Genomic DNA, 26224 nt, shown 5'->3' with positions numbered 1-26224 from the left:
GGCAGTACTTAGGGTTGAACTTGTGGCCTCATAAATACCATCCAACTACTGTACCACTAACCTGTTGCTCATCCCCAATTTTAGGTTGAAACAATTTGGCTGTCAGTCAACACCAAGTATTCTATATGCCATAATCATCTTTGGAAACAATTACATTTTATGCTGAGATGCAATTGAAAAATAAATTCTTATCAAACTATGAAACAAGCCAAAAAAGCTGCTTATGCCAAAAAGCACTGACTCCTTATTTGGGCACAAAGACAAGTGAAAACAGGATGAAAATCTGACATATCTAACTTCATTCTGAATCTGTTTCTTACTTGTTGGCTCTGACTCCTACCTTACTTCTGCCTAACTAACCTATTCTACCTCCTTCCAGGCTAAGTGACAGAGATGTCACTATCCTACATCTGCAGTTACCTTGGATTTCAGGAAGGACAAAACCATGCAGGACAGACCACCCACAAATGAAAGCAATTATTGACTAGGAAAAAGCTGTATCCTGTAGAAATAGTCACCTGCAAACCACCTTGTCATCTCAAGCACTGAAGACTTCTAACCATCTTGGAGGACCAGAGCAAGGGTCCATAAACGTTGGATTCATGTCTTGACAAAAATTGCTTAATTACGCACATTTCTTAGCCCATTTTCTCCTTATTTTAAACCTAGAGCTCATGTCATTACCCAGATGATCATTTGGAGTTACTGTACCTCTTTATCTATTCCTCTTCCCAAAGTGGCTACCGTGAATAAATTTCTAACTTTTTAACCATAGAAAATAAATCTCTAACTTTTGCCTCCTTAACTGGGGTGTCAGGGTAAGTTGCCAAACTTACCATGTTTCAGACTATCAGAGACAGAAGTTTTATCTTAAAAGATTTGGTTATACTACTTAAAAAAAATCCAATCATGCTATCACTAATTCGACACAAAGTGATACAAAGCAGGAAAAAGACTTCCCACTGGAGATCATTTGAGGAGTGGGAAGAACAAATAAAGATTTGAAGGCATTCTAGAGGTTCTAGGTATAAACTTCCTGGTGGCTACCACAACCCGTTATGTATCCTATAAACAGATAAAACTATAAGAATCTCACATGAAATTGAGAAAAACAGATGTTCTGTGCTACTTCAGATTGTTTCTTAAGAAACAACAGTAACAGCACCAATTCATTGCTTTGGTTTCAACAGCCACAACATTTTAGGCACCACAGAGTTAACAGAGATTTCCCATTTAAACCTGGATCCCTGTAAGATTTTTAGTAAAATTATTGATTGAAAATATTTGGGGAACAGAGGCATACAAGTGGAAAGAGGCACAACTTTTACCTATCTGGTAGAAAACAAAAAGAATAATTTTATATCAATTTTAAAGGATTAATGAGCCTAAAATAGAATGTGCTAAAAATTATTAACAATGCAGTACAAAGACAAAGACACAGAAATACAAAAGTGAACTTAAAAATAGGCAAGTTTATTATAAATCTAAAAAGCCTGCCATATAGAGAAAAGGTAAAATGGGACTTAGGTGATATTTAAAAATATGGTAGGTTAAAAAGAAAAAACACACATACACAAAACAAAACCTTCTAGTGTTGAAAACTATAATATTCAGATGCAGAAAACTGAATAAATAAAATGAAATCCCAAATAAATATTAAAGTTGCAGAAGACAAAAAACAAATCTCTTAAAAGAAGCCAGGAGATTTAGGAGCTTGAAAAAGGCTTCAAAGAAGTTTTAACTCTCAGTTCAAAGAAGTACAGGGAATAGAGAATCAGCTAAACCATACCAAAACAACACTAACAAACTTTCAAAAACATAGTAAAGCTAAAAGAATGAAAATAAGCAACAAGTTTATAGTAGAAAAATAAATTAGAAATAGAATAAAAGCGCTACAGCAAAACCCTGTTTTAAAAAACAAAGTAGAATAAAAGAACAAGAATCAATGTATTCATACAAATAAATTTATATTACATAAAGTATCATTGAATCTAAGATTTCATCAAATTTAAGATTCATATATAACAAAGAAAAACACTTTAAATTAAGGTGTGATTGCACTTAAGATTAAGCATTAAGACAGTTTTTAAAATAATTTTAAAGAAATTTTATGATATACAATTTAGAGACAATAAGATATTTGTCTTTCAGAGACTGATTTAATGTGCTTAATACAATTATCACCAGTTGTATTCATTTTCATACGAACATAATTTCATTTTTCTTATGACTGAAAAAAATTTCCGTGTATAGATAACATGTTTTCTATATCCATTCATCTCTTCTTGCTGGATACCCAGGTTGGTTCCATAACTACTGTGAACAATGTTACAGTGTTACAGTTACATAAGATTCCCTGTGATATGTAGATTTTAAGTCTTTTGAGTAAATACAGAGAAATAGTATAGCTGCATCACATGGTAGGTCTACATTCCATAATGCCAGAATGAGTTTAGACTCCCAGAAGTGTACAAGGGTCATCCTTCTGTCTCTTCCTCACCAGCATTTTTTGTTACTTCCTTCTAATGACTTCTACTCTGACTAGGGTGAGAGAGAATCCCAACAGAGTGTCATTTACATTTCTCTGATCACTAGTGAAGTCCAACATTTATTCTTCATTCTTTGAGGATTAAGGTTTTGTAGGTTGTTGTTTTTGTTTGTTTAAAATGGGGTCTCATGAGGCCTAGGCTGTCCTCAAACTTTCTATACCTTGAACTTCTGATCTTCCTACCTCAACCTCCAAAATGCTGGAATGACAGGCTTGAACCAACACATAATTTATGTTATGCTAGGAATGAAACCAGAGGTTTGTATATGCTGGCCAAGCACTCCTCCAGTTGAGCCACATCCCCAGACCATTGGCTGATTTCTTTTGACAAGAGAAAATGTTAGCTAAATTTTTTAAGGATAGTCTTTTTCAACAACAACCAAAAATAAATAAATAAATTAAATAAATAATTCTAGACAAACTGGTTAAGAATTTAAATGAGCCCAGAGGCTATTATCATAAACAAATTGTAAAGTATTATACTGAATAGGTTCAAAATAAAAGCATTTCCTCAAAAGTCTAGAACCAAATGAGCATGACCACTCTTATTTCATATAACACAATGGAAGTGTTAGCCAGGTTAGGTGAAGAAGTAAAACAAGACTAGCAGAAAGGAAAGAAGTTAGATTCCACCTCTTTGCAGGTGATATGACTCATAAACAGAATAACCTAAAGACTTTTAAAGATTATTAGAACTGGTAACTGAACTAAGTAAGATTGTAAAATGTGACAATGTACTATTATAAAAATATGTCCTACATTCTAGGAGACTGAAACTTTTGCTGGACCTTACAGCCAGTTAATAATACACCTTGAGGTCACTTACCATTTAAGACTGCTATCCTACCCTTCATTCTACCTGTATCTTTAACATTTAAGAGAACAATTTAACAACCAACCTTATTTGCCATGGATTTCCCATTTAACAAAATAAGATAAATGGACATAGCTGTAATTTTAAGCTCTACTTCATACTGCTAACCCAAGAGAGCAATCTATACATATATGAATGTGTGTTATGGTAGTCATTTGTTAAAAGCAAAAAATAGATTGAAAGCAATCTTATAAAACAAATACCCACCAAAAATGTTAGAAGCAGCATATGGCTATTGTTTGACAGCAGTTGTTTGTTAGTTATGTGGGTCCACTGTAATTAGTAACATCTTATCCTTTATAAAAGCCTGTTAAAAAGTTCTGTAAAGTATCCCTCATAGCTTATTACCCATGTGATGCTTTCTATGCTGGTCAGTTAATACAGAGCAAACCCCCTTTGTTAGGGTCCCTCCCTCCCTCCCTCCCTCCCTCCCTCCCTCCCTCTCTCTCTCTCTCTCTCTCTCTCTCTCTCTCTCTCTCTCTCTCTCTCTCACTCACACACACACACACACACACACACACACACACACACACACACACAGAGCATCATCCAGACAGGAAGATTCAGACTCATACAACAAGTAGACAAGTGACAAAGACTAGGGGAGAGAGTAGAGAATTCATATCTGGATTCACTCTTGGTAAAATTACTTCAAGGGCAAGTGGTCTAATTTCTTTAATATGACACTGGTGAATTTTGGTACTCTAAGGCTGTTACTTTGTAACTCAGGAACTCTAAGGCTGTTATTAATAGGTTCAAGCCAGCACAACAGAATGAAAGAATACCAACTTATATGATACCGGTATCATTTTAACACAGTAATAACAAATATTGTTAAGCTTAAATAATGAGGGGCCAGGGAGATGGCTCAGTGGGTAAAAGTATGTACTGTGACAGTGTGAGGATCTATGGTCAAATCCACAGTATTCACGTAAAAAGCTGGGAATGTCCACATATGCTTGTAACTCAAGCACTAGTATGCAGAAATAAAGTAGATCCCAGGAGTTCACTTATTAGCCAGCTTAGCCAAAATGGTAAGATCCAGGTTCAATGAGAGATCTCACCACAAAACAGTAAGTTGGAGAACATTAAAGAAGGCATCCAGAGCTGTACAGTAGTGATGCACACATTTAATCCCAGCACTCAGAAGGCAGAGGCAGGTGGATCTCTGTGAGTTCGAGGGCACCCTGGTCTATAAGAGCTAGTTCCAGGACAGGCTCAAACCTACAAAGAAACTTTGTATCAAAAAACCGAAAAAAAAAAAAAAAATAAAGATATCCAATATCCTACTCTGGCCCTTGATCCACAACACACCCCCACACAACCACACACACACACACCAGGGGGCTAGGGAAGTATAATGAAAGCAACCCAATTTACAATAAGCTACAAAAAAATAAAATACCTAGGAAGAAATTTAACTAAAGAAGTAAAAGACATTCACAATGAAATTTACAAAAACACTAATGAAAGAAAATGATGACACCAGAAGGTGGAAAGATGTTTCATCTCCATGGACTGCAACAATAATGCCAAATGTACAAAACTACCCAAAGTAATTCACAGACTACAGACATCTCTTCAAAATAACAATGAAATAGAAAGAGAAAATGTAATCTCATAAAGACACACGAAGACCCCACCACCACAAAACGATATTTGAAAGTTAGTTAATAACAAAGATGAGGTGTAGTTGATTTCAAATTATGCTTTAGAGCTACAGTAGGGAGGATTAGCAATGTACACAAAGGTAAGAGATCCCAGGAATAAAACCATGCAATTAATAAGCAACTGATTCTCCACAAAGGAACCAAAAACATCACCAGAGAAAAGGTAACCTCATTAATACAAGATTCTATTCTATGCAGATGATTAAAATTGGACTATTATCTCTAGCCCTGTGCAAAAATCAACTCAAAATTAAATAAAGACTTAAATTTCACACCTGAAACTATGAAGCTACTAGAAAAATAAATTCAGGAGGAACACTAGTACAAACAATGGCATTAGGATAGGCAACAATTTTGAGGATAATGCAGAGGAAACTAAAGTCAGGAAAAGGTATAAAAGATTTTGCACAGGAAAGGAATCAATCACTAGGAGTGACAAAAGAAGGCTGTGTTGGCACATGCCTTTAATTCCAGCACTGGGGAGGCAGAGGCAGTAAGTAGGAACTCTTTGAGTGTGGGATCAGCCTGGTCTATAGAGCGAGTTCCAGGATAGCCAGGGCTACACAGAGAAACCCTATCACAGGAGGAAAAAAAAGTAACAGAACAACCTACAAAATGAGAAATATATTTGCCTCCTATTCATTTGACCAATAATTAATATCCAAAATATATAGGGACTTGAAATTTCTTAGCAAAATTTCATGCAATCCAATTAAGAAGTGGGCAAATTATCTATCTAAACATGCCACTCAAAAGGAGAGTGCAAGAGGACAAATATATAAACAAAGAGGTGAAATGTAACCCAGCTACAGAGTGCTTGCCTAGCAAGTAAAAGGCCCTGGGTTCAATCCTCAGCACCACACAAATGAGTAATCCAAGCACTTGAGAAGTGAAAGCTGCTAGTTGGCTGTGTTTAATTTGTTTTACTTATTTCATTAATTCTTTTTAATAAAATACAAAGTAGTTAAATAAAAGACAACAAACAAAATGATACTTGAAGAGTCTAAGAAGAATATAGAAATGTAGGCTCCAGAAATAAGAATGTAGAAACAAAGAAATATAAAGTTGTAAACCCAGGAGAATGAGAGCAGAAGGTCAGCAGCTTTCTCAGCATTTTAAGGATTAACTATTAACAGTGGGTTATTCTGCTTTACACCCTATACCTCTGTCTGCAAGGCTGAAGCAGACCCCTGCAAACTGAGGGTCAGTTTTTGGATAACCCCCAACCACTCATGACCAGCAACTGATGTGAGCTGAGTTAACCTTTAATATGATGGGATGTACCTAACTTCTTGGTTGTGCATTGTCCCATAATGCCCTTCCCTACAAGGCAAAACAGGCAGTTATCAGGGGAGTGCAGAGCTTTAGTAAACACCATCAGAAAGTGCCAGGAATAAACAATGGGCTAAATACAAACACTAGTTTAACTGAAAAACCCAGTTAATGGAAATTGTAAAAAAGTAATTTGTATCTGAATTTTACCTCAAGATTGTAAAAATTCTTCTTTTCTGTTCATTTCTAATATGCTTGTTTCTTGCTATAAAATGAGGAGCTGGAAAACTGCCTATTGCCACAGCCATACAAGCCCATTTCTGGATAAGCTTTTTGTGCCCCATGGAGATTTTTTTTTCTTTTTCTGGAATAAAGTTTGCTTCTGGTTTAATAGACTTTGGTGGTCTGTCCACCATCTTTGCATGACCCCCAGTGAACCCAATAATACTGATTTCCCTTTTCTAGTCTCTTTCCTGCAGAAGTAACATTTTCAAGTAGTTCAGAAAGAGCTCTAATATTTTTTATAACAACCAATAATCTACCAAAGAAAACAAATAGGAAATAAGCATGAAAATGTGCACCAACCTTCCAGTAGTCAGACTGTAAACTGTAGTACCTCTGGTACGCAGATAATGCTAAAAGAAGGAAAATAATGAGTCACAATTATGTTTCATTTAAAGTCAATCAAAGTTTTAACAAACATTATTATAGTAAGTATTTAAAAGCTGCCTTTGCCAATACGTACTGTTTCTCACTTGAATCCACAAGGTAACTAAAGCAGGACAAAAGTCTGACATGTTTGCCTTCATTTTGTCTATCTCCCACTTAACTTTAAAGGTAAGCATATTAGTCACTCCAGGAATATCAGTCTAAAAATTTGTGATATGTAACCCACCTCCCAACTTCGCCCTCTACATACTTCTTCCTCCTCAAGGCATAAAGAAATAACTGAAGCATTTTACTCTCATCTTTCATATCCTGTTTTAAACAATAGTCACTCTGGATGCTTGGAAGAGGAGAGACTCATATCCAGATCACTCCATGAGATTACTACCAAGGCAGGAACAATCCTTGGTGTTTTATAACAATCCTTGGTGTTTTATAGACAATGTTATCAAGAGATGTACAAATTCTCCAACAAAAGCAGGTCATGCACGGCACATTTGGTGCCGTGAATCTCCCACTTTTTATTATTTAAAAAAAAGAGCTGGGAATGTTATGATTGTTCCTGACTTTGGAAGACAAGCAGCGCCTACTCCCCACATCCGCTGAGGCAGGCTGATCTTCAGCTTCTGGCCTGAGCTCGCTCTCTTTTCTGTCTTTCTCTCAGAGAGGCAGCTTCGCTTCTGCCTCAACAAACTATTTCTACATACTCAGAAGTTCTAGTTCTGGAACTTTGTATCCCTTAAAACATGTTGCGTTAAGAATTACCAGCAAACTAACAAAAAGAAACAAACAGGGAAGGGGTGCTGTGGGACAATGGTTTGTACCCTTGTCAATTGTATTTTAATAAAACGCTTATTGGCCAGTAGCCAGGCAGGAAGTGTGGGTGAGACAACCAAACAGGAAGTAGAGGTGGGCTGTTATGATTGTCACTTTAAGAGACAAGCCACGCCCACTCCCTATAGCCCCACCCTCCATCACCATCTTGCTTCTCTCGTTTCTCTTTCCAGCTCCCCCTTCTTCTTCTTGCTCTGTCCTCTTCTCTCTTCCCTCCCTCCCTCTTCTCCCCCTTATCCCCGTTTCCTTCCCATTCCATAACTCAACTAATAAATATCCAATTCTATTCTGTAAGATGTGTCTGTGCCTCCTACCACCGCCTGCTCACACCGCCTGGCTGGGGAGCTCGATGCCGCATGGCTGGGTCCTGCCTGGGGCTGGTGACCTGCTGCCCGGCCCCTGCTGCTCGGGACCCGCCAGCCACCTTGGTTTGTGGGACCCCGCAGCAAGCTGCTTCGGGACTCGCAGCAAAATCATAACATTTGGTGCCGTGAATCTGCCACTTTTTATTATTTAAAAAAAAGAGCTGGGAATGTTATGATTGTTCCTGACTTTGGAAGGCAAGCAGCGCCTACTCCCCACATCCGCTGAGGCAGGCTGATCTTCAGCTTCTGGCGTGAGCTCGCTCTCTTTTCTGTCTTTCTCTCGGAGAGGCAGCTTCGCTTCTGCCTCTCTCCCCACTTCTCTGATCCCCCCTTCTCTATCTCTCCTCTTCTCCTCTTTCTCTCTGCTCTTCTCCCCTTCTTCCTTCCCCTCCATAACCCCCTGAATAAATATTTAACCTCATTCTATATGTCGTGTCTATCCATGTTTCTGTCTCCTGGCTGCCCGGGACCAGCCACTGCTCGGGGACCAGTAGCCGTCTCTACCTGGGACTGGCTGCTCCCAGGGCCCTCTGCCTGCAGCCACATGGCCTGCTACCACCATTTGGGGAACTACAGCATTTCTGCTGCCTACTGCCGCTGGGGATGTTGCAGCATTTTTAAAAAATCATAGCACGGGTCAATGATAATAGGAGAATTCTGGGAAGAAGGAAGTCCTAGTCTGCAGTCGTGACCAGCCACAGAGGAAGCAAGATGTGATTACCTTGCTGAAAAAGGTACCAAGCCACGTGGCTAACAGATAAGAATAATGGGCTAATATAAGTTATAAGAGTTAATAAGAAGTCTGAGCTACTAGGCCAATCAGTTTATAACTAATGTAGACTTCTGTGTGATTTCTTTGGGACTAAATGAGTGTGGGAACCAGGCAGGACAGAAACATCAGTCAAGGGGAGGGGGGATTACTAAAAGAAAAAAATAAATAACATTATGAGATGGAAAAACAAACTCTTTAAAAGGAAGATGCTTTCATAAGAGAATCCAAAAAAAGAAAACCAAGCAGGGGGCTCTAAAGAAATAAAATTTCAAAAATAAAAACGTTAGAAGGATAAGATTAGGAAGCTCAAGAGACTCCCCTCAAAAATGAACAAAAACTAAACAAAAAAATAAATAAGTAAAAGAAACAAACAAATCATTTACTAGAGGGCAAACTGCTCCTGCTAAAAACATCAAATCCTCTCGAGCCCACAAGCTAACATTAGGATGAAAAGACTTAAAATATCTCTGCCTTCATTTTGTATCTATGTCCTTTACTTTTTCTCAGATTCCTGCCTGAATCTGCCTAACCTATTTCATTCCTGTCAAGGCTAAAAACAAAGATACACTGTTTTCCAAAACCTCCAGTCACCTTAGACTACAAAAAGGAAAACCTTCCTGGACAAATAGCCCCCTTCACCAATAAAACTAATTATCCTTGAAGGTGAGGCTACAACCAGAAACTAAAGAACTAAAGTAATCATGTTGTAGATGATATCAGACTAGTCCCCTCAGGGGACCAACCACCTTGCAGAACCAAAGCTGAGACAAAGAAGGACAGGACCACTTTTACCCAGACTGCTTAATTATGCTACCTCTTGCCTTCTAGTTAAACCTAAGTCTCACTTCAGCACCCAGAAGACAGACCTAAGGGGCCACAGAACTCCTTTATCGCTTTTTACACTGTGGCTACAATGAGTAGGTCTCCTCTCCACTTTCCTCCATTACTCATTAGGTAACTGATGGATTAAGACCTAGCCTAGCCTGTTGGGAGGTATAGAAGCTTGGACTTCTACTCTTAAAAACTCAAATTTCAATTTCAGAAAATTCCCAGAAAGAAGGCTATATACTAGATTGTAAAGGCTTACAACACATTTGTCTAGAAATAAGGCGATGGAACATTTTCAAATTTCTAAAGGAAGATTATCCTCAACAATAAAATTAAGATATTCACATTATTAGTTCAGAAGAGAATAAAGGTAATGAATTTTCATATAACCAATAACTCAACCAAAAAAACTTCTAGCATTTGGTATCAGCAGGCTTGGAAATCATTAAAAAGAACCCTACCAGATAATCAAGAGTTTGTAAAACTAGAATCTAAAACTACGGGACTTTCACAACTGGTCACAAGAATGGGATCTGAGTACATGTCTGCCCCTGGGTATAGACATATTGTAACATTACTACCTAGGTAGAGGCTTTCTGGTAAAGCACAAAAATAGAACACAATATCCTCTTAACAGTTAGTATAAATGTGCCAGCTAATCAATCACCTGGACAAGAAAACATCTCAAGAAGTTTATCTGTTCTTAAAACTTTGAAAATAATAAGACCTACCTAAAATGTAGGTGGCACAATGGTCTCTGATGGATACTGAGCTCTCTCCCCTACCCCCCCCCTCTCTCGGTTTTTTTTTCTAACAGCCCTAGCTGTTCTTGAACTCACGATCACCCACTTGCCTCTGCCTCCTGAGTGCTGGGATTAAAGGTGGGTCACCATCACCCAGTTTGCACTGAACTCTCTTACCCAGTAATAATGTTCTACTCCAGGATGGACTCTTTGACCACTGCCCACTCCCATCCCTTGAGAATAATAAACTATACCTTCTATACTATACTGAGCATTTTGACTTCTGAAAAAGATCCCAAGGACTATGGAGTCAAGGAGAATCCAGAGAGAAATCAGGTAATAGCAGAACCTTTCCTAAAGAAAATTCTGTCAAGTATCTTCCTCTAAAAGCACAATACATACCAAGAAATAAGATATAAATCATTGAAAACCAGGAGACATAAATGAAATGAGCCTTTAAGAACACCTAAGATAAAGAAAAAGTGAAATCCCAGGATAACAACTATACATGGGCTCCATGAACAAAGAAAGATCCATCCTTAGATTTTGCTGTCCCTGTAACTGCCTTTTCAATCTGAGAACTGAAGACTCATCTAGGATCATATTTTTCTTAACTATGTACAATTTGATGAACTTCTTTGTCTGATCTCTACATGCTATAAAATGGACAGGAAACAGCACCTACACACAGAGAGAAGTATGCTGTGTTGATCTATTTTTTAAAATCACCCACTTGTTCCTTATGTTACAAAGTTTTTAGTATTTGGCTATTAGTTTTACTCCATGTACTAGCTACAGGTATTAGGTTTGCCAGAATTCACAAATACCCTAACCCACATCTCTTCCTCAAGAAATGGCTTTTGTACGATCTAGAGATAGCTCAGTGAGAATAGATTGCTCTCACAAAGGACACAGGTTCAATTCAAAGCAGTTCTGTAATTATAGTGTCAAAGGATTCAATGCACTTCAATGCCCTCTTCTGGCCTCTGCGGGCACCAGACATGCACATGACACACAGACATACATGCAGGCAAACTTCCATGCACCTAAAGAGAGGGAAGAGCACACTCTTATAAACAGCAAAGTAACCAGAAGCTAGACCATGACTCAGAATCACTTCTACTAAGAACCTACTACTATCATTGTGACTATAGGGTACTTTCTGTACACAGCTGTATTTGTGTTTATTCTCAGATGGTGTATGTGGCATCATTCTAAAACTCAAGGCAAGCCTTGAACTCCCAACACCCTCTTGCCTCAGCCTCTAAATGCTGTGCTTCTAGTAAGTATCATAAGACTTGGCTTGTTACTCAATTTTCCCAAACTAGACAATATATTATTAGAGACAATTTTATTAGTGACCCTAATAAAATAAAAAAAGAACACCGGGAAAACACTGAAATTTCAGACAGAGTACATCCATGAAGAAAAGTAGAGGATAATAGTTGAAGAAAACATAGGCTATACCACTATTGTTCCACATTTTTTTGTTTTTCTTTTTTGAGATATGGTTTCTCTACATAGCCCTGGCTGTCCTGGAACTATCTCTGTAGACCAGGCTAGCCTAGAACTCACAGAGATCCAGCTGCCTCTGTTTCCTGAGTGCTGGAATTAAAGGCATACACCACCACCACCACCACCCAGTAAACTCTGCCTGGCTATTATCACATATGTTAGCAAGTAACCTTTTCATTTGAACAGTAGTCTTTCTTTTCCATTAAAATTATACTAACCAAAATATCACTGAAATCAAACTATGATTTAAGTTTTCCAGTGTTGCAGAAACCTGTTTTACGTATCCCAATCACTAGTGTTACATATATATAGTGTACCTAGTACAAATTAGAACAAACAACAAGCATTTCTATAGTGAATGGTATGACTGACATTTCAGATTATCTGTTTCCAGCACATTGGCAAACTCCTGTCACTGATTTAACAGTGTTGTTCCTGACAATCTCAGTGATAGTATTAGTCTAGAAATGTGGCCATGTGTTCCAACCACCACTGACTTATATATGAAAATCATGGAAAGGTTTTGCCCCTACCGCTGGATATGATTAAAAAAATAAATGTTGCGGGAGCTCCTTCCACTCCTTCAGCCAATAGCCGCTGAGATACCAGCCCATTGGGGCATGCTCTCTCTCTCTCTCTCTCTCTCTCTCTCTCTCTCCCTCTCTCTCTCTCTCTCTCTAAAAAAGCAGCAACTGCCCTCAGCTCGCTCTCTTGCTTTGGCTCTGCTTCCAGTTACTAGGCTTCTTTCCTGAACACGTAGAGGGCTGTTGTCTGGGATGGTGATCTGTAAGTTTTCTCTCCCTTAAATAAATAACCATTCTATTAATCACAATTCCAAACTGGTGTGGGATCGTTTGTGACTAACGCCTTCATCTGGCGCCCAATGTGGGGCATGTCACATGTTAAAGTTAAAGCCTTTCTTTTTTGTTTAAACAGAAAAAGGGGAAATGATGTAGGAGGGTCATCTATCTATGTATTACTTTCATTGGTTAATAAAGAAACTGTCTTGGCCTTTTGATAGGTGGGTGGAGTGGACAGAACAGAATTCTGGGAAGAAAGCAGAGTCAGGCAGATGCCATGAAGCTCCGGCCTGAGATGGACATGGGTTAGAATATTCCCGGTAAACCATGACCCCGCGGTGATACACAGATTATTAGATATGGGTTAAAGCAAGATGTGAGAGTTAGCCAAGAAGAGGCTAGATATGATGGGCCAGGCAATGTTTAAATGAATTTGTGTGTTGTTATTTTGGGTGTAAAGCTAGCCATGCGGGAGCTGGGCGGGACAAAAAGGAGGACTGCTCGCCTCATCACTACAAATATACCATAAAATACCACCACAAGAGGAGCTATTTCCCTGGCACGCAGAATAACCAAATGGAAAGAAGTTAGATCCTTCTTGATTTGACACTGCCTAGAACACAACCCACCTATTAACTTTGTAATTGTGTGAATATATTTACTGTACAAGGTAGTCTTTGACATTTGTATCCAAAAATCATTATATTCAACAGACATCTGGGTCTTTGACAGATGTTAAGATAAAAAACACAAAGACTTCTATAGTATGATTCCATTTAATTGTGAGTTACCTAGAGTGTATGTTTTCAATGACCTAGTTATTAAACCTACCTCTTGACTACATAAAATTTATTTTCAGAATTAGAAACTCTTAAAGAAATCATAATACCATCCATAATAAATGAAACTGCATTACAAGAAACAAACTGTTATTCTGATTGGTAGAAACATGGCATCTATAGAACAATGCATTGAATTAATAAATATGAAACCATAAACTCAGAGTTGGTACTCTGAATTGCAAGGAGAGTTATAAATGAGGCATTTCTTCCATCTATCTTTTACTTCAACTACATACTTTCTCAGTAATTACACTTTACCTCCATTAGGTTCGGCATCTTATTTTAAGATCCTAACAAATTTTGTGTTTCTTAATCCACATAAATCAGTGATAGCCTATAAAGGTTATACAAGTACCTATCACCTCAGTCTTTTTAGTAAAATCTCTTCAAGCAGTCCTTATTTCTAATCTTTATCTATGTTATTTTAAAAAAAGCTCTTAGTTCACTTTAAGTATTTGTAAGAATGAAGAATGATACAAATCCTCTTTTCCATATCCTTGTTTCAAATCTGTTTCAGAAAGACTGTAGCAAAAACTGTTTTGGGTTTTTTTTTTTTTTATTTTTGCTTGACAAACTTACCATCAATTATTAGAAAACAGACCCTTTTTTGGTCTTACACTATAAATATTTCACAATGGAGTACTGTCATTTAACTAAAAAAAGCAAGCTCAGGCAAAATTTCTACAAAGTACCAAATCTTGGCATACAACCTGTCCCAGCAATTTCTAAGTACTAAAATATTCCAGACCTACTTTGCCACAATATGACAGGTAAGGGGTAAGAGGGTAGAGGGGGTAAGGAGAGAAAGAGGCCAATTACTTAAAGGAAGAAGGGGGGGGGGGGAGGAAATACATGCCAACTAAAATGTACGTTTCTGAAATTCCCTCCCAAATCTTTTACCTCATAATTTCAGCCTTTTTAATAATTGGTCAAGGATGTTATAGCTTCATTTCTCCCTCAGTGCAATACTAGTTCTAGTCTCCAGTTTCCATAGGTGTTGATCCTAAAGTCAATTCCTTACTAAATAAAGGCTATACTCCCATGGGAATCTAATACATAGCAATAGGCCAAGTGTATTGGGTATCAATCTTGCTCATTTTAGGTTAAATTCTTAGAAGCAAAATGACCAAACCAAACAACAAGATTACTTTTTAAACACTCTGTAAATATTATCAATCAAAAAGATTAAGAAAATATTTTTAACAAAGCTATTTTTCCTTCTAAATAAGTAAAATTTATCTGGAATGACAAATATACGTCAGCAGTAAGATAACCATATTGTATCGTTAACTAATTAAAAATGTTTTAGAAATTCATTTAAGACAAGAAGCAGGTGATATCAGAATATTAAATACAGCAAAATCACAGCCCAAATGTTCATAAAATAGGTTCTACAGTATACTATGATACGTATAGCAGTGAGGTGTTTTGCTGTTTCTTTCGGGAGATAAGGGGCTAAAATGGGGTTTCTTTGTGTAGGCCTGGGTATCCTGGAACTAGCTCTTAGACCAGCCTAGCCTCAAACTCATAGAGATCCAAGGGTCTTTGACTCCCTAGGGCTGGAATTTGAGGTGTGCCACCACTGCCCAGCTTTGCTTGTTGTTTCTTAAAGAAACTAAACTCATGGATATCCTGAGTTCAGGGAATTTTTTAAAAGTAGTAACAAATCCAGGCATATAATCATTCTCTGATTAACAAAGAAGTCCCCTACACATGTGTATATGGAGCACTATACTCAAAGATTTACATATTCACTATATGGTTCATGGTAACTTATTTTTTAAAAAAGGGTATGTTTTATCATATGTTCCCTTAAAATTAAATGTCTATTTAGCTAAGGAAAGAAACACCTTTATTATTGGTGGTAATGGTTTGAGTGTGGGTGGATACACGCCAAAGGGAAGTATTCTACTTAACACTGGCTTAGTTTTAGAAATGCAGAAAAGAATGGACAGGAAAAAAAACTAGCTTAATATTTATTTTAAATGCTATATATATTTCTGTGTGTGCCTGAGTGTATGTACATGCATCACACACCTGCAGGAGCTTCAAAAAGGAAGAAAAAAAGTGTTAGATGCCCTGAAACAGACTGTTGTTAACTACCAACAGAAATCAGGCCACTTCTTTTAACCACTAAGCCATGCCTCCAGTCCTAGCTTGTAGTTTAAAAAAAAAAAAATTAAAGAGAGAACATGGTCCTCAAACTCCCAAGGTGACCTGAAAAATGCATAATAATCATAAACTATAGAAGCTGCTAGCTTGAAATATACTGATAAATACTCATTCTCCTCCTTTTCCTATTAAAAATTAAGCTACTATGTCCTAGCAAAAGCCAACTAATTAATTTAATCTATACAAAGGTAGATGGGTATTTAGAGTACATATTTTTCAGGGGCTTACTGATTACTCCCATCAACTAGTTTGTCAGCAGTGGAGATACTACATGCCTATATCCAACCTTCCAAAACAAACTTTTTGTTTGTTTGTTTAATCATTTGTATTATAAGACAAGTTCTCAACTCTGTAACCCAGTCTGATCTGGAAGTCACTACACTGGCCTCAAAGTCACAGCAATCTTACTGCCTCAACCTCCTAAGTGGTGGGGCAATAAACATGAGCAATCATACTTGCATGCATATATAAGTTTGTATGTATGTGTGCAGTTGTGTGCACATGAGAGCGGGTGCCCACAGATGCTAAAGGCATTAAACCCTCCTGGAAATGGAGCTAGAGTTACAGGGGGTTCTGAGTCATCTAATGTGAGTGCTACGACTCAAAATTTCATCCCCTGAAAAGCAATACATGCTCTTAAATGTTGGGCTATCTACCTCTCCAGCTGCCCCTAACTGAACATTTTATGAATTTAAAATGTAGCTAAATTCACTGAAATAAAGTTTTAAAAGTTAAGGGCTGGCAAAATTGCTCAGCATATAAAGAAACGTACTTGTAAGCCAGGCTTAATAGCCTAAGACCAACTCCAAAACCCAAATGATAGGTAAAACTAACTACAAGTTGTCATTTGACCTCTACACCCATGTCATAGCATGTACATATATGTGTGCAAATACACAAATGAATTAACCAATTAATTAATTAAATAGGATGTTTAAAATAAGAAACAAAAGTTAAAAAATTACATGATTTGGTAAGGTCACTAAATGACACAGAGCACTACATATGGGCAGTTCAAGTCTAGGCCCCTCTTTATGTGTTGCCAAGCTAATGTGTTCTCTCTGTACAAAAAAGTGTAGCAATTAAAACAAAACAGATTTCCCAGAATTCTATAAACTTCTAATATAATAGCTATCAGCTTCAACTGATGTTAAAACATTAAGTATCAAGCCACCAAGATAACTCAGTAGGTAAAAAGTACTTACCTACTTACTAAGCCTGACAACCTGAGTCCCTTGATACCCTCAAAGGTGGAAGAAGAGAACTGATTCCAAAATGCTATTCTCTAATATCTACAGCACAATGCATACTTCCCACACAAATAAATGAGTAAATAAATAAATAGATGCAACAACAACAACAAAACCATTCTGAGTTTTAGAGTATTGAACTAAAGCTAAGTACTAGCCAGTATCAATCACTTAACAATCCTAAAATTCCTACGCGATCATCTAGTACTTCTTTCTGCCTTTTACATACTAGAAGACAAAAACTCAGGGATGTTTATATAATCTGCAACTATAAATAATGCAGCTAAACTGGGACTTAAGTCTAATTTTGAATTTCACATAATATGAATGTTTCAGACTAAAATTCTACTTCCATTAAGGAAAATGTGTGACCTGACACAAGACTGGCATGATACAGTAACAATGTGAAATACAAACAATCCTTTACTCTAGCCCTAAAACTTTCCATTAAGTACTCTGCCCACATTTGCTGAAAACAAACACATCTACTGCATAAAGATGTTTAATGTTACCAAAAGTTTAAATGTTATCACTTGTAAGAACAGTTTTCCTTTGCTGTGGAATTTTCCTTTTGTACTGAGGGAAGGTGGGCAGCTCTTTAACTTCCTGCATAAATAATGGCTTAATTTGGCAGTTTAGTTCCTTGAAAAAAGCACACCTCAGGGGAGTGACTATATTACTTACTATATATTCAGATATCTAACTTGGTTATTTCTTGATGAAGAACATTTAAGTATATAAAACAGTTTTATTTTGCTGGGGAGAGCTTGGGGGAATGGGATGGTTGGGATATAGGAAGGGTGGATATAGGAGCAGAGAAGTATATATCTCAATTAAGGGAGCCATTTTAGGGTTGGCAAGAGACTTGACTCTAGAGGGGTTCCCAGGTGTCCAGGGAGAAGCCCCCAGCTAGTTCCTTGGGCAGCTGAGGAGAGGGAGCCGGAAATGGCCAGAACCTATAGCCATACTGATGAATATCTTGCATATCACCATAGAACCTTCATCTGGCAATGGATGGAGATAGAGACAGAGCCCCACAGTGGAGCACTGGACTGAGCTCCCAAGGTCCAAATGAGGAGCAGAAGGAGGGAGAACATGAGCAAGGAAGTCAGGACTGCGAGGGGTGCACCCACCCACAGAAATGGTGGAGCTGATCTAATCGGAGCTCACCAAGGCCAGCGGGACTGGGACTGAAAAAGCACAGGATAAAACCTGAACATGGCGGACAATGAAGGCTGCTGAGAAGCCAAGGATAATGGCACTGGATTTTGATCCTACAACATATACTGGCTTTGGGGGGGAGGGGCTAGCCTGTTTGGATGCTCACCTTCCTAGACCTGGACTTCCCACAGGGCAGGGAACCCTTAATGCTCTTTGGACTGGAGAGGGAGGGGGAGGGGAAGAGGGGGAGAGGGAGAGAAATAGGATGCGGGGAGGAGGCGGAAATTTTTAATAAAAAAATAATAAAAAAAGAGTCTCTACAAAGACGTGATGCTAGAGACATACAGGAAAAAAATTTTATTTAAGGTTGAAACTCATATGTTCCTCTCTCTGTATTGCTTTTATAGTAATATGACTATAGCTTAGAGTTTTATTCAAATACTTTCTAGTTAAGATGGACAAAATTTACAGAAAAAAAAAGTAAGAAAACTAATTTTGTATTACCTTTCCTATATGTTCTAGAGGAGCTTTTGTTCTCAGTTCACCCCTCAATGGAGCCTTGCAATTGCTAGGCAAGCACTACCACTGAGCTAAATTTCAAACACTAAGATAACAGTGTTTAAAGGAGACATTTTCATGGAGCAAAACAAAACTAATATGAGAGTTTTATACATAAAGGGTTTCTTTTTTTTTTAATAAATCTTATTTTATTGATTATTTACCTGGAGTCACATGATTTTCCCAATTCCATTTATTCTGTTTTCTCTTACTGTTTACTATATAGCTCATGAGCTTATAGCTTCTTACAAATAAAAATGACAGTGTCCTTCATAATTATAATTACTTGAAATGCATATATGAATCAAAGAAATCAATAAGAAAACAAGTTACCTTTTGGATAATCTTCCAACAAGAGGTTGAAATGACCTAACTGACAAAAGAAATCAGACTCCACTTTTCCTTCAGCTTTTAAGATCAGAGATTCGTAGCAACGAACAGCCTAGAAATAAAAGAACACAAATGTTTAAGAGATAGGTAAAAATCCTAAAAACACATTCTCTCCCTAAGATTGTATATATCTCTACTAATCATCACCCAGGAAATCAATGGACTTTTCTTATATCTCCATAGATCAGGGCATCATTCTTTAAAAGAAATAGCTTAATTATTTAATCAGAAATTCCACTGATAAAGGCATAAATATCTTTCTCATCTACAATACTGCAAAAATATTTGACAAACCAAATAAAGGAGCACTTTGACAATTCTGTTCATAAGTTACATATATAAACTATTACTATATAAACCTATTCAAATCAAACAATATTCATCTTTCCAACAGGCATGGAGAATTTAACTGAATTAGGTGAGAAGTCATACAATCTCTGTAGTAAGTACAGCTATCATTTATACTTAACAGTTCACTTTATACCAAAATCTATACCAGATTTAAACTACCTTATAATTATCTTTTCCTTGTTATAAACTCAAACACACTAATTCTAAACTCTATCTTACACTCCCAAAATATTTATATACACTCATATTTCCTTTCTCAGAAAACAAAATTGTTACGGTTGTTAACTCCCTTGAACTCTGAAGAATACAAATGACAGAAGAGAGTTTGATAACACATCCCAGTTGTCATATGCTACAGATCTTCGGGAACCTATTCTCTCTTACCCTCAGACCGGACAAGATGATTAAGATGTCAAAGTTGGTCACCAGAGATGGCTTAGTAAATGCCAGCATAAGCCTGACAATCTGAGTTCCAAAGCCCAAGTAAAAAAGTCTGACTGTCACCGGGCGGTGGTGGCGCACACCTTTAATCCCAGAACTCGGGAGGCAGAGGCAGGCGGATCTCTGAGTTTGAGGCCAGCCTGGTCTACAAGAGCTAGTTCCAAGACAGGCTCTAGAAACTACAGGGAAACCCTGTCTCGAAAAACAAAAACAAAAAAAAAAAAAAAAAAAAAAAAAAAAAAAAACAGGGACGGGAGGGAAGTGGGAGGAGGGGAGGAGATGGAAATTTTTAAATTTAAAAAAAAAAAAAAACATGACACAAAAAAAGGAAAAAAAAAAAAACAAAAACAAAAGTCTGACTGTCCTCTGACCTCCACACTTGCACATAAATACCCTCACACACAAGCATGGACACACACAAAGACAGATAGACAAGAGGAAGGGGGGGGAGGGAAAGGAAAAAGATATGGAGAAAAAGGAAATTTCTCTAAGAGTTCTCATAGTACTTGGCACAGAACTAGATACACTTGTTTCTTCCCTTTCCAGGTAACAACAAAGCTCTTACCCCCACGATCTTTTAGATAATGTCAAAATGTCCTTAGATAAATACACCATAATGTTGCTGTTGTAAGGCATCCTACTAGAGTCATCAAACCAAAAAAAAAAAAAAAAAAAAAATGTAAAGTGTTTTCTCAAATCTCTGGGTATCCTCTCATTTGGCAAATACAAAGAAAGAAACTCAAGATAATCATTTAAAAACACCATTTCAGTATTATCATAAAAATTTCCTGGAATGTCTACTTAGAAGGCCTTCATTTTTTGTGATACAGAGCCTGTGTAGGGAATCAAACAGTTTCAAAATGTATATATTAAATTTACTGTCCTGACAAAATTTATCTGTCAGCAAGTTTGTTGGAGAACTTATTGCAAACAATGTATATCCAGGCTGAACTTAATATACTTCAGAGCTACAAAAGAATTGTCCTCAGTTCGTATTATACTCTGACAACTAAATGTGTATGTAGCAAATCACAAGAACTGAGAACTACTAACCAATCCACTTCTCTATAAAAGAGTCTGGATTCTATAGTAAAGTCTCAGGAATTACTATAATTTAAAGGCACAAAATTTCAAGAGCCTCTTTATACAACTCTTATCAAACAAATGGTTTGAGTATAAAAATACAAAATCAGTTATTGAGTACAGTGAGGGAAGTCCTAATTTTACAATAAATAACATGTTTATAAAGTTAGTAACAGTATTGTAATGAAAGTTTTCATTGAAATAATTTTTTATAGTTTTAGTTTTTTTAATTACATTTTTACCCTCTCCCCCATGTGTGTGTTCACCCATGCTATGATGTATATGCAGAGGCCACAGGCAACTAGCATAATCAGGTTCTCTCTTCCTTCCATATGGGTCCAGGGATTGAACTCAGGCCATCAGGGTTTGAAGCAGGCACCTTTACTCACTGAGCCATTTCTTGGACCTTTGCTTTCGGAAACACTTGGTAAAATATATAGACACGTCTCCTCCCTGACAATTTCTTGCTATTAACTTTATAAGCGAATATATTTCCGTGGTGAAAAAGTATTCAGAATATAAACATAGAAATCTTTTTTAATGATTTAAGCAAACAAAAAAACCCCAAAAAACTCCTTATTGTCTTTCATGTCACACAACTATTATGATCATATATTGCTTATGTTCTATTTCTCATAAAACAGAACACATCTAAAACTATTATATACACCTCTGGTCATCCACAAAACATTAACACCAGACAAAATCCAAAATAAGAGAATTTTCAAACCAGATTGACACTTTCTTAATAATTATATATATTCACTGCGAACCTAGTAAACCAATGCTGGTAGTAAAACATGATGGTGACAGAAGACAATCAAATGAGACTAAAAAATGAGTGAAAAAGATTTCCAAACAGCTTATGTTAGCATTTCATAAATACCTCATGTATTTATTTGATTTTTGGTAATTCTGATACTATATATAGGCAAATGGTAACATAATTTTTAAGCAATATTTAAAATAAAAATAACAGGGTAATTCTCAATATTCACAATATAGAAAAAAACGGTATTGTTTATAACGATATTTTAAAAATCAAAGGGTTTGGGTTGGCCCTTAGGTTACAAGAGCAGGAGAGCTGTCCCAGTCCCAACCAACTGCATCACTTGGGAAAGCAGGTTCTGCGCCTCACCGGGGTAACACAACAGAACCAGCTTTGTTGGTGGAGGTGTTGAGTCAGCCTAGAAGTTGTAAACGTGGGAGAGCTGTCCTCACTACTCATTTGTCATGTGATGGTCTAGGAGAGTGAGAGATGCCCCCATCCCTCACCCCTTACTGTCCTCAAGAGATAAGAGAGCTGACCCTCCTCTTACCAGCTACAGCACTCAGGAAATGGGTCCTGCATCTTTGTCTAAGCTGCACAGCAGAGCTGCCCAGTGGTCGGAGGTGATGGTGACCCCAGGCCCAAGGTTATGCGCAAGGGAGAGCTTCCCCATTACTCATCAAACACGTGGTAGCATGGACGAAGGAGAGATGCCCTCTCCGTCACACCTCCTGCCCATCAATGCCTGGGACAGGTCTGGCCCTAGGGTCATAAGAGTGGGAGGGCTGTCCCTACCCCTCACCATCACTCGGAAGGGTGGGTGGCCCCTGTATCTTGGCCTACACAACACAATAGAGCTGGTCCTAATGGCATAGGTGTGTGATAGTCAACCCTGAATAGTCAACTCTGAAGGTATGAAAGCAGGAGAACTGGCCCCACCCTTGACTTATTTCTAAAAGAGGTGAACTAGCTGGGGCAATGTTGGTGGTGAGGACAAGGGAGAACCGGCTGGCGAACCAACCCTAAAGCAGCTGTCCAGGCCCAGAATCAGGGTTAGGACTTAAGACCAACCCAACATTCATCCCATCCATGACCTGCTGGAGTTCATGAAGGAACCTGAACTGCAGACCCAAAGGTTCAGGATCTCCACAACACAGGAAAAAATAGGATATCGAAGAAGAATCCTAGTGAGAGCCTAGTACCAATAGTATAGCAGAAACCAGAGGCCTCAAAAAGACCAATGACTCATGAACACTTGCAAGTAAAGATATATGGACAGAGGAGTTTATTGTGTAATTCACTGTTACACTGCAGCTTCCATGAAGAGATTTTTAATTTTTCTTCATTTTTTTCCCTTTTATCACTTAAGTTTTGTATTATTTGGGGAGGAGGATACAGGGGCTGAGTGCAGATTTGAAGCGACAGGGAAATGAATGGGATCAAAATCTTTTACATCATGTAAAAGATGCATAGAATAAATTAAAAGTAAAAAAGACTCATCATTTTATAGGTTCACACTTTATCAATAAAAAAATTCAGTAAGGCAGTTTAAATACTTATTACAGGTTATCAAAAATGCTTGAAGCCACAGCTGGCTTGATCCAATATGTCACCACACAGGAGGCTGAGGGGAACTACCACAATTTCAAGGCCAGCTTACTCTACATAGTAAGACCATGTCTCAATGAATGAAACAAACAAAAGATATGCTTGAGGAGAAGAATGTTCCCAATGTGAAATACTTTTAATTTGGAAATATTTGCATATAAACATAATGAAACATCTTGGAGAATGGGTTCTGGTCCTATACAGTAAATTCCTTACAACTTGTATGCATAGACTGAAAACAACTTTATATATTTAATGTACTTGGATTTTGTCTATGAAAAAATGCAGAATTTTTTCAATTGTATTCTCTTGTATGTATTCAAAATAATTTCGGAATTTGAAGTATGATTTTAAATTTTCAGTTAAGGATATTCACCCTATTATTTTAGAAAAAAATGGCAAGCCTCTATATTATTTTAAGGGGTATAAATATTACAAACATTCTTAACAAGAACACTGAACTACTGGCAGTTGGTTAATCAGCAGAGTTTGAGCTTGCAAAATGAGTTTGAGAAGCTAGTTGAAGAAAAATGTGAATGTACTTATTACTGACCTATACATGTGAGAACAGTTTGGCCTAGAATTTGAGATTCCTCCTGCCTCATCCAGTCCAGTGCTGGTATTAAACAAATGTCCACTGTACCTAACTAAAGTTTTGTGGGTTAATTATTATGTTAAGGACTGAATTGGTCAATATGTACAATTAACTTAAAAACATTTTGTTTTATGCTAGCCACTAATCAAGGAACACCAACTCAGACGTGAACTTAACTGGCAGCTAGACATTAAAAATGAAAGCAAACAAATACCTAGCTTCTTATTTTTCTTATTCTCTTCCACATCCTTTTCTCCTCTTTTCTAACCCATTTGCCTTTCATAGCCTTCTTTTATCACTCTCCAGTTTCATTATCTGCATTCCTAACTAAAGTTGTTTTCCAACAGTCACTTTTATTCTACAAATTGTCTAAATGTCTTGCTTTACTAAAATCAAAAAGAGGAGACAAAATAGAAGAGGAACTTGGATCTTTATTAAGCCTCCAAGCTAAGGATTTGTTTTTATCTAAAAGCCTAGCATGCTTTTCCCCTTTGGACATTCAGAAAGCAAAATTTAAGGGTTTATCCTCATTCAAAAATTTCTCTCTTTAATCTCCCTTTACATTAATCCTATCAATTTAAATATCTTCATTCCTATACATTGAACATTTGTGTCATAGCCATTATCCTTTTTTCTTTCTATCATATCCCAATTCCTAGCATTACAACATGGGCACAATTTGTTTCACCAAGGCTCCTTTATTTCTATAGCCCAACTCATACCTGAAACAAACAAAAGCTACTTTTTAAAACAGTATTGTTAAAAAATAATACAACATTGTTTGTTGCTATGGTTCCTAGCAATAAGATCCAACTATACAGAGCCTACTGAATATTTAAGTTCACTCTCATTCAGTATATTAAAATGTTTTGCCTAATTTATTTCTATTGTGTATTATCTTCAACCACTGTCATCCCACAAATTCCATCATTTAGTCACCCCTAAAAAGGTAAAATATACAACTATCTCTGACATAGTCCACTAAAAATACTTGTAGGGAAAGGTTGGCGCATGCCTTTAATCCTAGCACTTGGGAGGCAGAAGCAGGCAAATCTCTGTAAATTTTTACTTTTGTTTTGTTTGTTTTATTTATTCTCTGACAATTTAATACACATATATACAATGTGTCTTGATTGCTCCCTCATGCTCAACCCATACCCCTCCCACCTTTTCACAGCTTAAAAAATGTTACAACTATTGTTTACATTCTATAGAAACAAAATATAATAATCTATACAGAATACTAAGGTTAAAAAAATAAAAATTCCAGTGGAGGAAAGAGTTGGAGGAGAGCAGACCATGACCATAACAAAATATATTGTATATATTTTTAAAAATCTAATTACAAAGCTGGGCAGTGGTGGCCCATGCCTTTAATCCCAGCACTTGGGAGGCAGAGGCAGGCGGATCTCTGTGAGCTGAAGACCAGCCTGGTCTACAGAGCAAGTTCCAGAACAGGCTCCAAAACCACAGAGAAACCAGAGTCAACAAAAATTAACCAACTGATTAGCACTGCTTCAATCCCAAAAAGCATGTTTCTGTGAAAACAGACATTACTTATCAATTGCTGTCAAGTCTGAAGCCTGAGTTCAATCCCTGGAACCCACACAATACAGAAAAGAAAATAGATTCTGGCAAGTTGTTCTCTGACTTCCACCTGTACTGACACATGTATGGGCGCGCACACACAAATAAATAAATGTAATTTAACATTTTTAGTTAACTCAAGTTTACGTAAGATACTGAGTGATTCTGCAACTTTGCTGGGCCTACAGCATATTATCGCCATAAAAGAGTATAGTAAAAAAGAATACCCAGGCTTTGTTAGCTTTGCTAATACTACTGGCAATCCAATGACAAGAGAAAACATACCAGATACAAATAACAGGAATGTTATTTCAAATAAAACATTAAATTCTACTTATTTTCTGCAAATAAATCACTTAGCCAGTTTTGACAGTCTACTTGTAGTCTCAAAGCTAATGAGCAGCAAAGTCTGATGATAGGGCCAGGGAAAAATATGAACACGAACACAAACACACACACACACACACACACACACACTATATATATAGCATATATCAAAAGTATGCCTAGAACCCACAATCATTAGAAAT

The 26224-nt window shown here is 37.2% G+C and overlaps 1 protein-coding gene across 19 annotated transcripts in view; it reads right to left on the bottom strand.

Moving 5' to 3' along the window:
- The window catches only part of Kdm6a (lysine demethylase 6A), a 142307-nt gene that overhangs the window by 96579 nt on the left and 19504 nt on the right, over positions 1–26224 (bottom strand). For all 19 annotated transcript variants that reach the window (XM_038316933.1, XM_038316935.1, XM_038316934.1 and 16 more), the window contains exons 3-4: positions 19204–19312; positions 6950–6999 (exon numbers count right to left, since the gene is read on the bottom strand). In XM_038316933.1, the coding sequence (XP_038172861.1) occupies positions 6950–6999; positions 19204–19312 (159 nt within the window). The remainder of the gene's footprint in view (positions 1–6949; positions 7000–19203; positions 19313–26224) is intronic.

Source organism: Arvicola amphibius, chromosome X (assembly GCF_903992535.2).
Source record: "Arvicola amphibius chromosome X, mArvAmp1.2, whole genome shotgun sequence".
NCBI lineage: Eukaryota > Metazoa > Chordata > Mammalia > Rodentia > Cricetidae > Arvicola > Arvicola amphibius.
The sequence above is the reverse complement of the archived record's forward strand: the minus strand, read 5'-3'. Positions and strand labels throughout refer to the sequence as shown.